Source organism: Oncorhynchus nerka, linkage group LG12 (genome assembly GCF_034236695.1).
Source record: "Oncorhynchus nerka isolate Pitt River linkage group LG12, Oner_Uvic_2.0, whole genome shotgun sequence".
NCBI classification, from domain to species: domain Eukaryota; kingdom Metazoa; phylum Chordata; class Actinopteri; order Salmoniformes; family Salmonidae; genus Oncorhynchus; species Oncorhynchus nerka.
Genome location: NC_088407.1, coordinates 33,223,560 through 33,241,594, shown reverse-complemented (window position 1 = coordinate 33,241,594; position 18,035 = coordinate 33,223,560). Strand labels below are relative to the sequence as shown.

At 43.3% G+C, this 18,035-nt stretch overlaps 1 protein-coding gene across 2 annotated transcripts in view; it reads right to left on the bottom strand.

Moving 5' to 3' along the window:
* Nucleotide 1: 1 nt before the first annotated feature.
* Nucleotides 2-18,035, bottom strand: part of LOC115138157 (equilibrative nucleoside transporter 2-like) — a 35,265-nt gene continuing 17,231 nt past the window's right edge. The window contains exons 1-13 of one of the 2 annotated variants that reach the window (XM_029674687.2): nucleotides 14,718-15,202; nucleotides 13,181-13,237; nucleotides 12,743-12,824; nucleotides 11,732-11,877; nucleotides 11,290-11,429; nucleotides 10,921-11,055; nucleotides 10,625-10,722; nucleotides 9,975-10,044; nucleotides 9,229-9,407; nucleotides 7,408-7,510; nucleotides 7,143-7,228; nucleotides 6,700-6,899; nucleotides 2-3,637 (exon numbers count right to left, since the gene is read on the bottom strand). In XM_029674687.2, coding sequence (XP_029530547.1) covers nucleotides 3,526-3,637; nucleotides 6,700-6,899; nucleotides 7,143-7,228; nucleotides 7,408-7,510; nucleotides 9,229-9,407; nucleotides 9,975-10,044; nucleotides 10,625-10,722; nucleotides 10,921-11,055; nucleotides 11,290-11,429; nucleotides 11,732-11,877; nucleotides 12,743-12,824; nucleotides 13,181-13,212 — 1,383 coding nt within the window. In that variant the 5' untranslated portion in view covers nucleotides 13,213-13,237; nucleotides 14,718-15,202 and the 3' untranslated portion in view covers nucleotides 2-3,525. Of the gene's footprint in view, nucleotides 3,638-6,699; nucleotides 6,900-7,142; nucleotides 7,229-7,407; nucleotides 7,511-9,228; nucleotides 9,408-9,974; nucleotides 10,045-10,624; nucleotides 10,723-10,920; nucleotides 11,056-11,289; nucleotides 11,430-11,731; nucleotides 11,878-12,742; nucleotides 12,825-13,180; nucleotides 13,238-14,717; nucleotides 15,203-18,035 lie in introns of those variants that run through there. The other variant, XM_029674686.2, reaches the window with a different exon arrangement.

Below are 18,035 nucleotides of genomic sequence, written 5' to 3'. Positions count from 1 at the left end.
CTGTTTTTTAAATATTTTTATTGATAGTGCCTTCCATGCAGAAGCAAATAGAACACCTACTCCATGAATCCATTAATCCTTGTGTGTTTCGATGTCCACTCAAGTACTGAACAAAGACATGAACCAAAATATAAAAACAATCAATTTAATGTCATCAGAAACTATCCCAACAGCAAGTCAAATTCCTCAACACAGAATAACTACGCCAATGCATGCATATACACACAGAGCCACGATTCCCTTCGCTGTGGTAGCGCACGTTAAATGTTTGTTGCCCAATCATACAGTATGATCCTGACAGATCAAATCCCTGCTCACAGCCACAGCCTGATTGGCATGATTGTGACGCCATTAAACAAAAGCTGAAATTGTATTAAAACACTGTACAGTAACATGTATGTAACAATGGCATTTATATTCCTGAGAAGACTCTCTTCTCATAACCGGGGTCTCAAAAACCACGTTACGGCTTAGTGCCTAAAGTACTTTTACAACAGGTATTATTTTAACTATCTACAACTAATAATTGAATCACTATTCCCTCGATCTGATCTCGCTTCCTAAAGAAGAGGTTATTCAAAAGTATGTCGGACTCTTGGCCTTTGCTATGTTTCAGTATTTCCTACTCAAGTAATGTGTTATTACGCAACTCTAGGCTGTCAACTGTGATCCACAGTATACGACCTCATTGTGACGACAATCCCATGTTAAATCATTCAGACAAGGTCATGACCCCCTGACTCCTGCCAGAAATAAGTCATAGTAAATGGTTCCGATTCTCCAACATTTTCCTGAAGTGTACACTTGCACACTCCTCGCCATGGATTTAAAAACATTGGTTGGAGGGATTTTCCACTACTGTTAACGCCAATGCAAGAAAGTGCACACTTTGGGAGAAGGGTGGAGAATTGGGGTGTATTCAAACAGGGCCATTGTCTACATCAGCCCTTCGTCCAGCCCTTTTGAAACCAAACGGCTGTTTCACTCAACAACACTTTATGCACAGGTACCTAATTTATGACTTAGTTCACTCCATTCCGAAAACTCACTCATACACCTTGATCAAATCAGAATGAAGAGATTCTCCGGTACTTTTGTATACCTTTTAGCTAGTAGTTGTGAAAGTAGCGCTCATGAGCCAAAAGCAGTTCCCGAAAATTGCGTACTACGTCACGTGCAGATATGTGCCCCACGTCATGGCTCTCCCTCTGCTATGTGTGCATCTTGCTAGCTGTCACTCGAATGGCGAGGGGCTGAAGCTCATTGGCTCTAACTCGAATTGCTAGGGTGGCCCAACGCGGGGGAAAATGTAGGGAAAATGAAACAGCTTCTAGAAAAGGTGGCATTCAAACTACGGATTTTGTTGCAAATTGAGGTAAAACAGTAATTCTGCTCATAGACTACGCATGTATAAACTACACCTTGACACAGCCCAAAGTGGAAGGTTAAAAAAACAACACTTAGAAGTCACACGTTCCAGAGCATTAAACAATAAAACTATGGAGAATAAAATAAGAGTAATGGAGAAAGTCTAGAAACCAAAAAAGAGCAAACACACAAAAAATGGTTCATGCAATAGTTTGTAAGTTTCTAATGATTGCGTTCATTTCTAGAAGAAAATTGGAATGGGCAAAAATAAATACATTTATAGTCCTAAAAATCTATAGCTTGAAAGCCCAGTTTTAGAAAATAAAGTGATTTGTTGTCATTTGTGTTCATGGCACTCTTTATACTGGCAGTTTAAAAATGTAAAATCTAACTCCAAGTCAGTCATCTTGGCCATGACACATTCAAGAAATGAAAAATCGCCAGAGAATTGTGTCTCGAATTGTGATTTAGTGTTATGGTAATGTCTTCAAATGTAAGGCCCTATAATGGCCTACTGTAATGCAGTTTAGCTAGTACTCCCACTGTCTGTGTGACACTCTATGAAGTATGAAGCTCACAGATTGGCAGATACAGACACCTTGCCCAGAGCCAACGCCTCAAACAAAGACAGCTAGCAGCCATTCTAGTTTGTGATCCTACTTCAAACACTATAGTTTACTCTAGTAAATGACCAACAGCGAAACAAAATCGTTACTTTAAATCCAACCAATTCACCTCATCAACACTACAGAATAGCTGCCACTTTTTTCGTGGTCATTGTCAGAAGTTAAACATTTAATTACATAGGGACAAACACACCCTGCTTACGACAAAGCACGAAGCCTGGGTCTTTCCTTTTTGAAAAAGCTGGAACAGCACGCCTTTGTACACCACATCTAAGGCAAAACTTCTATTTAAACAAAGTGACTCGGTAGGTTGGCCAAGCGGAATGGTGTTAAAGTCAGACTCAACGCCACCCTTAGAACAAGAGGACAGGAATGGGTTAGGAATATGGTTAGTCTCCCATAACCCTCGTAAAAATAAATCAAAACAGAAGCTGCTTGGCTAACAGGGGGCTGGAGTGGTCCTATCAAACATATTTTGTTTCTAAAAAAAACAGTCCTACTGGGCCATTATCCTCACGTAAACAGGAAGTGAGTCAGACATAGGCCAATCGGATGACTGCGACACCTAGGTCAGGTGGTGGGAAACGATGAGTCACAGATCGAAAGGTAACATAATTGAGCAGACACGATAATCTTGTAACGTGGAATGGTGAATAGTTTTTTTTATCTGTACATGACATCTGTTTCACTCTACTGAACACGCCATAGGTGCTCCTCTCCACTCCAACGGGCTAAAAGGTTAGGAATGTGCTGATGTCGACAGACTAATGTCCATGTTTTCTGTGTAACGTGGTAACTTTGTTCTGATGTGTAAATAAAACCGAAATATACGTTTTAAATCAAATAAAATGCTTCGTTGAGAAGAATAAGTAAATCAACTTCAGAGCCGGTAGCCGTATGATTTGCTCTGTCGTTTCTAGACAGGATTATAATATAATGGAACTACTTAATGTAACAATACATTAGCTCTCCAAACACTCACACAGCTACAGTACTTGGCCTCAAGTTAACGCCTTACATAAAAAGCTCTAAAGCTAAGAAAACAAATAACTTTATACAAAAACACAAAAGAAATCCTTAAAATGGTCCAACTCAAAAATAACGAAAACAACCCAAGTTTAGAGCGGTCTGGCACTGACTGTGTCCATTATTCCGAGAGGCAACCAGTGATGCTTTCTTATCACTGTAAACCACTTGTTAAGTAGGTAGCTAGCATTCATGTCGCATTATTCCCTTAAAGCCGGCTCCTAAGGCCATTCTCTCAGTTATTTCAGTGAGTATAGTATGGCAGATGGAGAGATAATACTCAAATCCCTTGTATAATATCTATTGTGGTCAGTACTAAATTCATTTTTTTGATGCAGGCTTTTTATGCAGGCAGCTCTCTATTCCCAGCCTAGGTCCTTCTAGGTATTAAAAAAATATGGCATTTGGTGGCAGTGGTCGCTCAATTTATGAATGGCCATGGAGGCGACCGTCGTTCGAAACAGGGACTGGTGACGGATGGTGGTGGTCCCTCTGGTGTGCCTGTCTAGACCAGTAGACGCAGCAGGAAAGAAAAGCCAGCCCCGATGGAGAGGCCCAGGCCCAGGAAGAAAGTCATCAGGGCCCCAGCCGTCTCTGCATCTTTGGACGCCACCAGCCTGGGAGGACAGAGAGAAAGGGTTACAGAGATGTAGAAATAGACAATGATGCATACTGACAGATATGATGATGAGCCAGGCGGTATACACATAGATACAGTATGCAGATACAGGGAAATGTCCTTCTTGCCCAACAATGCAGTAATCCGTATCAGTAGTACTATTTAATAAAGTGAAGTAGAACAAAAACACAATAGAAATAAGAACACAAGAAAGTAAGTCAGCTATATACAGGGTCAGTTCCAATACCATATTTACAATGGGCAGGGATACTGGAGTGATGGAGGTAGATATGTATATGGGTAAGGTGAAGAGGCATCAGGATATATGATAAACAGAGTAGCAGCAGCGTATATGATGATTGTATGTACAGTACCAGTCCAAAGTTTGGACAACTACTCATTCAAGGGTTTTTCTTGCAAATATAATTTTTCATATTTTCTACATTGTACAATAATAGTGAAGACATCAAACTATGAAATAACATATGGAATCATGTAGTAACCAAAAAAAGTGTTAAACACATATATTTGAGATAAGTAGCCACTCTTTGCCTTTGACAGCTTTGCAAACTCTTGGCATTCTCTTTTCCAACCGTCTTGAAGTAGTTCCCACGTATGCTGAGCACTTGTTGGTTGCTTTTCCTTCGCTCTGAGGTCCAACTCATCCCAAACCATCTCAATTAGGTTTAGGTCAGGTGATTGTGGAGGCCATCGCTCTCCTTCTTGGTCAAATAGCCCTTACACAGCCTGGAGGGGTGTTTGGTCATTGTCCAGTTGAAAAACAAATGATAGTCCCACTAAGCGCAAACCAGATGGGATGGCGTATCGCTGCACCATACATGCAGAGATCATCCGTCCGATCACCTGCTCTGCGTCTCACAAAGACATCTGGACATATCAGACCAAAGGACAGATTTCCACCGGTCCATGTCCATTGCTCGTGTTTCTTGGCCCAATCAAGTCTCTTCTTCTTATTGGTGTCCTTTAGTACTGGTTTCTTTGCTGCAATTCAACCATGAAGGCCTGATTTACGTCCCTCCTCCTTCTTAGCTGTTCTTGCCATGATATGGACTTGGTATTTTACCAAATAGGCCTATCTTCTGAATACCACCCCTACCTTGTCACAACACAACTGATTGGCTCAAATGTATTAAGGAAAGAAATTCCACAAATTAACTTTTAAAAAGGCACATCTGTTAATTGAAATGCATTCCAGGTGACTACCTCATGAAGCTGGTTGAGAGAATGCTAAGAGTGTGCAAATCAAGGCAAACGGTGGCTACTTTGAAGAATCTCAAATATGAAATGTATTTTGATTTGTTTAACACTTTTTTGGTTACTACATGATTCCATCTGTGTTATTTCATCATTTTGATGTCTTCACTATTATTCTACAATGTAGAAAATATGAAAAATAAAGAAAAACCCTTGAATGAGTAGGTGTCCAAACTTTTTACTTTTTACAGGAAGTAAACACAGAAGTTGGCCTGAGATAGAAAATGTCATTTCAGAAGAAGAGTGTGTATGTGTGGGGGCTGGGTTTCTACTAAGCTAATATATGGAATTGTTTTAAGATGGTCATGGTGTCAATACAGACCCGGGTTCGACACCAGGCTATGTCACAGCCAGCCGCGAGTGGGAGACCCATGAGGCGGCGCACAATTGGCCGAGCTTCGTCCGGGATAGGGGAGGGTTTGGCCAGCCAGGATGTCTTTGTTCAGCTGAACGGTGTTTACTCCGACACATTAGTGCGGCTGGCTTCTGGGTTAAGCGAGCAGTGTGTCAAGAAGCAATGAGACTTGGCGGGCTCGTGTTTTGGAGGATGTTTGGCTCTCAACCATCGCCTCTCCCGAGTCCGTACGGGAGTTGCACCGATGGGACAAGACTGTAACTTTCTAAAAAGTAAAACATTTAAAAACATCGCTGAATTAAATAAAATATTTGATAAAACATTGAATTTGGCCTTACTGCTATTAGCGATTAGAAACACATTGAATAACATTACATGGCAAAACAGATGTATCAAAAAGGAGTTTGTTTTGAAGCGCCTGTCCTAGATCTGAGAGAGGGTGTATATTCCTGATCTTTCTTATATCTAGATGACCAAAAGTATGTGGAAATCTGCTTGTCGAAGTTTTCATTCCAAAATCATGGACATTAATATAGAGTTGGTAGCCCCATTTCCTGCTGTAACATCCTCCACTCTTCTGGGAAGGCTTTCCACTTGATGTTGGAGCATTGCTGTTGGGACTTTCTTCCATTCAGCCACAAGAGCATTAGTGAGGTCGGTCGAGCACTGATGTTGGGCGATTAGGACTGGCTCGCAGCCTGCGTTCCAATTCATCCCAAAGGCGTTCGATGGGGTTGAGATCAGGGCTCTGTGCAGGCCAGTCTAGTTCTTCCACACCGATCTCGACAAACCATTTCTATATGGAGCTCGCTTTGTGCATATTAGTTTGTAGGCCAAACCGTTCAGACACTACAGACGTTTTCGTGAGAAGACCCATTTTCGCTATGACTCCTAGTCTGACAAACACTGCTGTAGCTCAGCCACCTTCAACCGTGGATGTGGAAGACCGACATCAGCGGATTGAGACACAGCCCACGCAAAAAAAGACGGATTTTGACGGGAACTTTGCTATTATGCTAATTAGAGTAATTAGAATAAGTCAACAGAGTGGCATTCCAGAGAGAGAGATTGTGTGTAAACAAGCCATGGAAATGTGATTGAAGGAGCTAATATGTGCACAACTGGCGTATTGTTAAGACAGTGGACTGTCACGTGTGCTTGTCCTATTTCACACGTTACCAAGTGTGTGATTTAAATGTTTTATTTTTGCATATCCCACTCTCCCTGAGACACCCTTAGAGAGTAGGGTCACAGCCAGGGTTTACCATTATGAACGGCACACCTGGAGCAATTAGTTAAGTGCCTAGCTCAAGGGCACATCGGCATGATCTCTCGCCTTGTCTGCGCGGGGACTTGAACCAGCGGCCCTAACCGCTAGGCTACCTGCCGGGTAAGCTGCCGCCGTGCGTGTGTGTGTTACTTCTACTCACTGTGGGGCGTAGGACATGGACAGGCAGACACAGTAGCCGCTGGAGAGGGAGAAGAGTATCATGATGAAGGCGAAGGCAGCGTCGTGGGAGAAGAGAACGGGGAGGTAGGAGCGGCTCTGGACGTTACAGAGCATCAGCAGGGGAACAAACACCACCCTGGAGACCACCAGCACCGGGAACAGACGACTCTCCTTGGGAGGCTGCGGAACAAACACAGAGAGAAATGTTACTGGTAAGACAAAGTATTAATAACAACGAAATGTAATACGAGTAATAACTGAAGCTTTCGTGCAGGGGTAGAAAGTGAGAGAATTTCAATTTGTAGAGGATTATAAAAACCCTGAGAAGCTTGGAAAAATGTTACAGAAATCTAATCCATCGTGATCCTATCAAGTGTGTAATAAAATGACAATCCACACAGATCAAATGAATCAGAAACCTACCCATTGGAACAGGGTGGTGACGGTTCTACCGATCCAGTCACACACGTTGAAGATGAGGAAGCAACACACAGAGATGAAATAGGACTCTGATGGGGAGAAAGAGGTGGTTAATAGGTGGTTTTAAGTCTCATGACATGCATACAGTATACAAAATGGTGCGAAATATAGAACCTAAAAGGGTTCTACCTCGAACGAGAAAGGGTTCTCTTATGGAGACAGCCGAAGAACCCTTTTGAAACATATTTATCAAAGAGAGTATACATACCCCATTTCCCAGGGTATATGGTTTTGACGTCCACAGTGATGGCAGGAAACACAGCGAGAGTGACGGTGAAGACAAAAACCACACAGAACGCCATCACCCATATCTGAAGAGAGACAGGGACAAGGTAAAAAATATGGTGGAAATTTTTAGTCCATGCTTACACTACTTCCAAATGCATGTAGGGGAGTGAACAAGTGTACACTTTGGGAAAAGGGTAGGGAATTGGACCGCAACTAGACCAGAGCCATATATAAAAAATTATATAAACTCAGCAAAAAAATAAATGTCCTCTCACTGTCAACTGCGTTTAAATGTCCTCTCACTGTCAACTGCGTTTATTTTCAGCAAACTTAACATGTGTTCATTTGTATGAACATAACAAGATTCATCAACTGAGACAAACTGAACAAGTTCCACAGACATGTGACTAACAGAAATGGAATAATGTGTCCCTGAACAAAGGGGGGGTCAAAATCAAAGTAACAGTCAGTATATGGTGTGGCCACCAGCTGCATTAAGTACTCCAGTGCATCTCCTCCTCATGGACTGCACCAGATTTGCCAGTTCTTGCTGTGAGATGTTACCCCACTCTTCCACCAAGACACCTGCAAGTTCACAGACATTTCTGGGGGAAATGGCCCTAACCCTCACCCTCCTTTAATCCAAGAGGTCCCAGACGTGCTCAATGGCCATGGCAGAACACTGACATTCCTGTCTTGAAAGGAAATCACGCACAGAACGAGCAGTATGGCTGGTGGCATTGTCATGCTGGAGGGTCATGTCAGGATGAGCCTGCAGGAAGGGTACCACATGAGGGAGGAGGATGTCTTCTTTGTAACACATAGCATTGAGATTGCCTGCAATGACAACAAGCTCAGTCCGATGATGCTGTGACACACCGCCCCAGACCATGACGGACCCTCCACCTCCAAATCGATCCCGCTCCAGAGTACAGGCCTCAGTGTAACGCTCATTTCTTCAACGATAAACGTGAATCCGACCATCACCCCTGGTGAGACAAAACCACGACTCGTCAGTGAAGAGCACTTTTTGCCAGTCCTGTCTGGTGCAGCGACGGTGGGTTTGTGCCCATAGGCAACGTTTTTTGCCGGTGATGTCTGGTGAGGACCTGCCTTTACAACAGGCCTACAAACCCTCAGTCCAGCCTCTCTCAGCCTATTATGGAGGACAGTCTGAGCACTGATGGAGGGATTGTGCGTTCCTGATGTAACTCGGGTAGTTGTTGTTGCCATCCTGTACCTGTCCCGCAGGTGTGATGTTCGGATATACCGTTCCTGTGCAGGTGTTGTTATGTGTGGTCTGCCACTGCGAGGACGATCAGCTGTCCGTCCTGTCTTCCTGTAGCGCTGTCTTAGGCGTCTCACAGTACGGACATTGCAATTTATTGCCCTGGCCACATCTACAGTCCTCATGCCTACTTGCAGCATGCCTAAGGCACGTTCACGCAGATGAGCAGGGACCCTGGGCATCTTTCTTTTGGGTGTTTTTCCAGAGTCAGTAGAAAGGCCCCTTTAGTGTCCTAAGTTTTCATAACTGTGACCTTAATTGCATACCGTCTGTAAGCTGTTAGTGTCTTAACAACCGTTCCACAGGTGCCTGTTCATTCATTTTTCATGGTTCATTGAACAAGCATGGGAAACAGTGTTTAAACCCTTTACAATGAAGATCTGTGAAGTTAATTTGATTTTAAGAATTATATTTGAAAGACAGGATTCTGAAAAGGGGACATTTATTTTTTGCTGAGTTTATTTATATATATATATACACACACAGCTGAGTAATAACAGAGGTCAGCGTTACCTTTTTAAACACCTCCATGACGGTGGACTTCCGATCCCTGTCCTCAGCCTGCTCCAGGGGAAGGAAGTTATGCTTGGGACTGCCCTCCTCTACCTCCACCTCCTCGCCGCTGGCATCACCATTGGCCAATGAGCCGTTGGCCTTGCCCTTCAGCTTGCCGTTCTGCTCCGTGTCCCTCTCTGCCAGGTGAGGAAGAACAGGGAAAATGCCAGGGAAAACGGTCAACTTGACCTCACATTGATAAATCAACAGGCAGAGGTAAATGTGTGAGGGAGTAATGGACAGTGTTGGGGGGAGGGAGGGAGGGATGCAGCGCCATACATTACACTAGTTTCTGGGGCATGTGCCCACCAGACTACTACAGTTAGTGAGGGCCACAGCCCGCGGGAAGAAATTGTTAAGGTGGTGGGTAGGTTTTGGTCATGAGTGATCTGAACTGCCTGCCAGAGGGGAATTGTTGGAGGAGGGGGTGACCGGGGTGGAAGGGGTCAGCAAAGCTCTTTCCTGCACACTTCCTTGTCCTGGAGTCGTGCAGGATCTCGATGGCAGGTGGCAGCCAATAACCCTCATGGACATGGGGACCTGATGCTAGATCGAAACTCCTACTCTGAAATGCTTGATACATACAGCCCCCCTGAGTTTAAAGGGGAATACTAGCAGTGACAGGCCGCACTGTACTGGATGGTTATTGAGCTGTATAGGAGCATAAAATGAATAGGCCTCTCAGCAGCTTTCAGCAACCTCACCTTTCAGCAGCTCGTCTGTGGTCTCCACCTCATAGCTCCTGCTCTTGTCCAAGTAGAACCGGGCAAACTCCTAGATGAGACCGGAGCAGAGGCCAAATGAGACAGACAGAACATTCGCCGAACATGAACACGGATTCCTTCGATGAAACATAGTAATGCTGTACTGGTCAGCTACAAGCCCAACCTGCGACACAGATTCTTTAGATATGTCCCTCCCACTCCCTGGTGCTCGATGTCGCCGGTCTACTAACCACAGGTCCTGGCAACTGCCATTACGCACACCTGGCAACCGTCATTACGCACACCTGGCAACCGTCATTACGCACACCTGCTTCTCATTATCAGTCACACCTGGACTTCATTACTCCCTTGATTACTCACCCTTTATATGGCACTCTTTTGTTATCAGTCATCGGATAGTATGTTTGTGTTTCCATGTCAGACGCTGCTCTTGGTTTTTGTTATCGGTCCATTTTTGTTGTCATTTAACTCACTAACTGCACCTGTTTCCTGTCTCCCTGCGTCAACGTTACAAAATAAAACTTGGCTGTAGTCCCGAGGGATACAGGGTCTGTTCTGAGGCCCAACGTGTGATATATATCTATCTATTACATTCCAGTCCTGGGGCTTCGTAGGGCTGAGCCACTCACCAGGCGAGGCAGGAGGAGGTAGCTGAGGAGAGTGAGCAGGGTTCCTACACAAGGAGTGATGAAGTAACCCAACGCAGCCGTCTCAAGGTCTGTGTCACCTGTCACACACACAGGAAAGAAAAAGGAGAGGTCAATTCCAAGTGAAGTTGCAAAGGCCACACCATACTCACTTGACTACTTGCCGCATTTGAATGATTTGCTAGTCAGCCACTGAGCATATCTGATGTGAGCGGTGAGTGTTTATTTCCAAGTATTTCTTTGTATATTTGATATATTGGTTTGTGTGTGTGACTCACTGGCTATGGAGACCAGCATGGCGAGAGCAGCGAAGGTGCCGGCCAGCCCCTGGCCACTCATAAACACAGCGCTGTACCTCTGAGGCAGCAAGCCCACCAGGCCAAACAGACTGCCCTGTAACACCGCTCCAAACGCTACAAAGAGAGAGAGAGAGAGAGAGAGAGACAGGGTTAATAATATAGCGCACATCAACAAACAGTTAATGATACCATCCCCTCCTGCCCACACACACACAAACCTTACTCATACACACTATATTAATGCCATCACACACATCTTGTGACAAATGGTTTCTCTTCCACACACACACACACCACAATGACCCCCCCCCCCCCCCACATACACACAGACAACCACGTCCTACTCACAGTTGATGAACCAGATGGTCGCCATGGTAACAGAGAAGAAGCAGTCCTCCTCCATAGTGACCTTGACCAGGATGGCAGTGAGGATGAAGAGGATGAGGATGAAGACCAGGCTGCCCGCTATCCGCACCATCTCTGATATCCTACGCACAAATTTAAAAAAGGTTAGTTCACAATCTCACTGGATTAGACAGCAACACACCACCTTCACGCAATATTACACACTTTTACTTGTTACTTTAAACTGAGGCTAACCTAAAAATCCACTCTATCACAAAGCATATTAGCTTTTTCGCACCTATTTGCAGTTGAATAAAATGGCCAACACAAAAGGGTTGTTCACACACACACACACTAGATTGTCAGCCAAGTATGCAGTAAAAAAAAAAGTGTTTGTTTAGCATTTGGAGGACATGTAGACCTGAGAGAAGAAGTGCTGTCTCACCGCTGATAGAAGAAGGAGTTGAGCAGAGTGCAGAGCAGCAGGGGGAGCTGGGACAGCAGAGTCATCCAGTTGTTGAAGTAGTACTCTTTCTGGACCACCACCGTGCCGTTGCTCCATTCTGTCTTGTTGAGGCGTCTATTGAAATACTGTTGACAGAAGAGATAAAAATTGTCTTTTTGCAAACACTTTTATCCACATGTTGTTACGTTACAGGGATGCCCGATCAACTGAGCCACACAGGACTCAAGAGATGACCCAGTTTACATCAACAATCGATATGGTTGTTAGTTGCTATCGGCTAAGTACATACAGTAATGGTACATCAGTGGTCACACGTCACTTGTTCCTATACAAATAGGTCTAGTCATTCTACAAACATGTACTGTATACCAAGAATCAAAGCTAACCCTATGAGCTAACCCTACGAGTTGTGGGGTTTGACATTTGAACATAGAGCGAGCTTAGCCTTAGAGGCTAGGCCACACACACACACAGCTCCAAAGTGGAATACTCATGTGATGTTCTATAGCTTAAGGGGGTCTCCAACCACACCATAAGGGGTTAACTTCAACATACAGATACTTAGTGGACACCAAGACTACATAACAACAGGGGGCCAGTCACATTAAATCCCTCTCGGACAAAATACTTGACTTGAACATACCAACAACTCAGCTAATCCTCTATGTACAATACACATACAGAACAAATACAAACAACATTGACTTTCAGAGGCTGCTTTTTAAAAACGACTTTTCCAAGTTAATTCCTTAAGAAAGCCAATGCTCTACTTTGGCATGACACATACAGTATTGCACTTGTTGAACCCGAGCCAAAGTAGATCTGCTCTTCGATCTGTAGCTTTGGGAAACTTTAATACAAACGTTTCCCAAAGCTACAGATCTAGGATCAGATCTACCTTGCCCAAAATCCTGACTGTAGCCTTTAGGGTGGTGAATAACTATCTGACCCTGAACCTGTTGTTATGAAGACATGTGAGGTTGGGTTTACCATGGAGGCGGTCATGAAGAAATTCCATGGTAGCAGCGTCCCGAGGCCCAGAATGAAGAAGGTGATCCCCACCAACCAGCCCCTGGGAACGGGAGGAAAATATGAAAAGATCAGAAACAAGCATGTCATTTTTAAGTTTTTGGTATGTATTTAGCATGTTATTTCTTTAAAAATAGCAGGTAGTTTATGTACCGTGAAATAAAGTGCAACCAGTCAGGTTGAAATACGACAATAGTGAACTTTATTGAAGTACTTCAGAAATTAAATCAAATCGATTAAAAACAGTACAAAGTTCCTTTTCAGCACCACTGCTTTGCTTGGAGCGCATTTCACTTAAACTCAAAATGTAAAAATAGGACTCTGGTTGAGAGTGAGAGCAGAAACGAGAAAGAAATAGATACTTATAGTTTGCAAGAGAAAGCGGCGCTAGCGACTCACCTATCACGCGGGGCGTCTGTCCGGTCCTTCATCCTGTGCTATGGGGTTCGGTTTAAACTAGGGGCAAAAGGAAGGGGAACATAGTCAACATAAAGACCAAGTGTAGATTTGTCTATCCTCTCTAAGCACTTTATTTACAGAATACAAATACAGTTCATTTTCCACATTCTAGAACATTGCGGCAAGGAGTAGGAGCCATTCCCACTACACGACAATATGTCCAAGATAGGGTTGGGCAGGATTCAGATTTTCATATCGTGATACCGGCCTTCTCTCATCCCGGGATTTATGGTATTACAGTCTTAGTATATAAAGGGGGCTCTAAAAACGCAAAAAAGCCCATTGGGCATCTATAAACAGAATGCTAACAAAATTGTCACCAACTAATAGAGAATTTCAATAGAGGATGCTAGCTAAATATGCTAACAAGCGCAAAATCAGGCAATCCAGCTCATAAAGTTATACGGCAGGGGGTGGCAGGTAGTCTAGTGGTTAGAGTGTTGGGCCAATAACCCGAAAGGTTGCTAGATCGAATCCCCGAGCTGACAAGGTAAAAATATGTCGTTCTGCCCCTGAACAAGGCAGTTAACCCACTAGGCCGTCATTGTAAATAAGACTTGGTTCTTAACTGACTTGCCCAGTTAAATAAATAAATACAAGTATAGGTAGTAGCTGAGTTTGGACCATTACAAGCGAATGTGAACGAGCGAGATTGTGCAAATGAACAACGTTTTGACGCATGCTTGTCTAAAGGAAGAACGGGGCTGGTTCTGGAGCAGTATGTGTATATGCTGTGTGTGTGGAATCGCTAGGGCAACAGGCCTGCCTGCTCTGCTCTAAGAATAGGGGGGAGGAGCAGACGGGCTGAGAACGGAGGAGAAAAATAAAACACAGGAAATCAAGTTAACAGCTGTACAGATCACTCATCCAAAACGCTTTGACTTCTCAAACAAGGCAAAAAGCTAAACACACACAAACACATACACACGATGCCATGTCTCCTTGTATATTCAGCCACTTACTTGCAGTGCATTCAGAAAGTATTCAGACCCCTTAACTTTTTCCACATTTTGTTATGTTACAGCCTTATTCTAAAATGGATTAAATTAATGTAAATGTGATATTTCAGTTATATTTTTTTATTTTCTTCAAATAAACAGTTTTTCCCTTTGTCATTATTGGGTATTGTGTGTCGATTAATGGGGGGGGGGGGGACAATTTAATCCATTTTAGAATAAGGCTGTAACGTAACAAAAAGTGAAAAAGTGAAGCAGTCTGAATACTTAACGAATGCACAATAGCTAACTAGCAATTAGCTTTCTCCCGTTGTACTACTTACAAACACGTGACTGGCTCAACTGTTCTGGTGAACTACGGTAAGCTTCATAATGTAAAATAATGTGACACGTGAAATGAAGACCACAATCTGCTTCACCTCCTAGCGTATTACACAAGTTGACTGCAGGTGGTAACTTAAAGTAGCTACAAATATTCACATTTATTGAAACACTTCAAAGAAACAGTTGACGGTACTGACGTTTTTGAAAAAGCTTCCTGTGGCTTTTTCCAAATATCCCGGTATACGGCCCAAGCCTCGTCCAAGAGCCACTTGATAGTAGCCTGTACTGTGAGGCTGTTAGCTGGATAGAGAGAGACCCGACCCCTCTCCCAGTTCAACAACTTCACACTCTATCGATTTCAATAGGAACAGACAGTTCTACATAACTGTAGATTAAGCAAGAGTCCACTCCCTGTGTACACACTTGGTTCTGTACACACACAAACTGATAGGCTCCACACTACAACCCAACACAAATAGAAATTGCCCAGGTAGCACAGCTGCGTAGTTTACAAAAATCTATCCAAAAGTTGTTTGGGGTCCTACAGCGTCCGCCGTACGAAGAACGTAACTCTATTTGAAAGATGTACCCCATTGACAATCCCGTCAGTTGAAACGTATCATCTGAGTCTGCCATTGAGCTCTGTTGTGGGAGCAAAACATGGCTACCCAACTTGTTTTGACTAGTCTGTGTGGAACAGTGGCAGGGTGGATGTGAGGAAATGGGTTGGCAAGTCCCTACCCGTGCTGACTGGGAGAAACCATATCTGTGAGCCTCAAACAGAGATATGCTTTTCAATGCAGAAATCCATAAATTGAAGTGGGGGGGGGGACTTGTTTTTTTTATATATACATATCCCAGTTGTTGAGGTAAGATTGACATTTTAAAAGGGCTGTCATTTGACAGAAAGCTCTTATGTTTTGGGTTTCCTTTGTTTCCCTCTTAGACATAGCTGACCTCAGTCATCAACAACACCCTGTCTCCACAAACTGCCTGCACACACAAGCACACCAGAGATCGGAAGATAAACCGACAGTACCGATCACTTATCTCAAGCATTCTGCTGATATCATTCATTACTTTTTTATTTATTTTTAATTTTTATTTCACCTTTATTTAACCAGGTAGGCTAGTTGAGAACAAGTTCTCATTTGCAACTGCGACCTGGCCAAGATAAAGCATAGCAGTGGGAACAGACAACACCGAGTTACACGTGGAGTAAACAATTAACAAGTCAATAACACAGTAGAAAAAAAAGAGAGAGAGTCTATATACATTGTGTGCAAAAGGCATGAGGAGGTAGGCAAATAATTACAATTTTGCCGATTAACACTGGAGTGATAAATGATCAGATGGTCATGTACAGGTAGAGATACTGGTGTGCAAAAGAGCAGAAAAGTAAATAAATATAAACAGTATGGGGATGAGGTAGGTAAATTGGGTGGGCTATTTACCGATAGACTATGTACAGCTGCAGCGATCGGTTAGCTGCTCAAATAGCAGATGTTTGAAGTTGGTGAGGGAGATACGTCTCCAACTTCAGCGATTTTTGCAATTCGTTCCAGTCACAGGCAGCAGAGAACTGGAACGAAAGGTGGCCAAATTAGGTGTTGGCTTTAGGGATGATCAGTGAGATACACCTGCTGGAGCGCGTGCTACGGGTGGGTGTTGCCATCGATACTATACTAGAGAAATGTGATGTAGGAAATTAAATATGTTTGCTAATATGAGTGATTGTTACACCCATTCAACTATAACACTAGTAGTAGTAGTTTAAAATGATAATTTCAAAACAATCTGCAAGCACTTTAATGTTATAAACTTATCGTTCAATTTATCGTTATTGCATCAATTCAGACAATTTATCACGATAGGGATTTTTTGGCCATATCGCCCATCTCCAACATAGACACATAGATTAGTTGAGTATCTGGAGCATCAGCATTTGTGGGTTCGATTACAGGCTGAAAATGTTCAGAAACAAATAACTTTCTTCTGAAACTCGTCAGTCTATTCTTGTTCTGAGAAATGAAGGCTAATGTGAGAAATTGCCAAGAAACTGAAGATCTCGTACAACGCTGTGTACTACTCCCTTCATAGAACAACAGCGCAAACTGGCTCTAGCCAGAATTGAAAGAGGAGTGTGAGGCCCCGGGGCACAACTGAGCAAGAGGACAAGTACATTTTATTTTACTAGGCAAGTCAGTTAAGAACAAATTCTTATTTTCAATGGCGGCCTAGGAACAGTGGGTTAACTGCCTTGTTCAGGGACAGAACGACAGATCTTCACCTTGTCAGCTCGGGGATTAGATCTTGCAACCTTTCGGTTACTAGTCCAACGCTCTAACCACTAGGCTACGCTGGCACCCATTAGTGTCTAGTTTAAGAAACAGACGCGTCACAAGTCCTCAACTGGCAGCTTCATTAAATAGTACCCGCAAAACACCAGTCTCAGTGTTAACAGTGAAGATGCGACACCGGGATGCTGGCCTTCGAGGCAGAGTTACCAAGAAAAAGTAATGTCTCATATCTCTAGACTGGCTAATACAAATAAAAGATTAAGATAGGCAAAAGAACACAGACACTGGACAGAGGAACTCTGCCTAGAAGGCCAGCATCCCGGAGTCGTCGCTTCACTGTTGACGTTGAGACTGGTGTTTTGCGGGTACTAGGTCGCCAGGTGTACAGTGTTTCCTCCGACACATTGGTGTGGCTGGCTTCCTGGTTGGACGGGCATTGTGTCAAGAAGCAGTGCGGCTTGGTTGGGTTGTGTTTCGGAGGACGCACGGCTCTCGACATTCGCCTCTCCCGAGTCCGTACGGGAGTTGCAGCGATGAGACAAGACTGCTACGAATTATATACCACGAAATTGGGGAGAAAAAAGGGAAAACATTTTTTTTAAATGAAAAAAAAAAGAGATGTCCAGATCAACTAGCCCATGTCAGCAACTTATTTTTTGTATGTAGGTTTTTTAAGCCTATAGATTTGTAATTTATTACTCACTCAAATATCACATGAATACACATTAGACATGGCAAAGTGAATAGAAGTGCATGACCGTTTGCTTTTAAAAAACTGCAACATTATCGTTGCATAACATAATGTGTAGAACTGCAGGAAATAAGCTTTAAAACCTGCAAAATTCTCTACCAAGAAGAGGGGTGTGAACAGTTTGTGTCATGAAGAATAATTGTGCTCATAGAAATAGATGTGGCGCCCTCGCACGCAGGGGAGGGGCATGGGATGTTCCCCAGTGCTGGAAGAGGGGGGTGCCTGAGTGAAAAGGTCTGGGAACCCCTGGGCTATATAAATTCATTAATATGGGCAGACTATTGTATATAAATTCATTAATATGGGCAGAATATTGTATATAAATTCATTCATGTGGTTATATAAAAGACAAAGCTAAAAAAAGACTATACTATATCTATATAGTTTTTACATTGTATTTTCATTTTAAAGATTGTATTTTAATTTGATCTAGTGTTTACACCATCCATTAACACCAACCATTC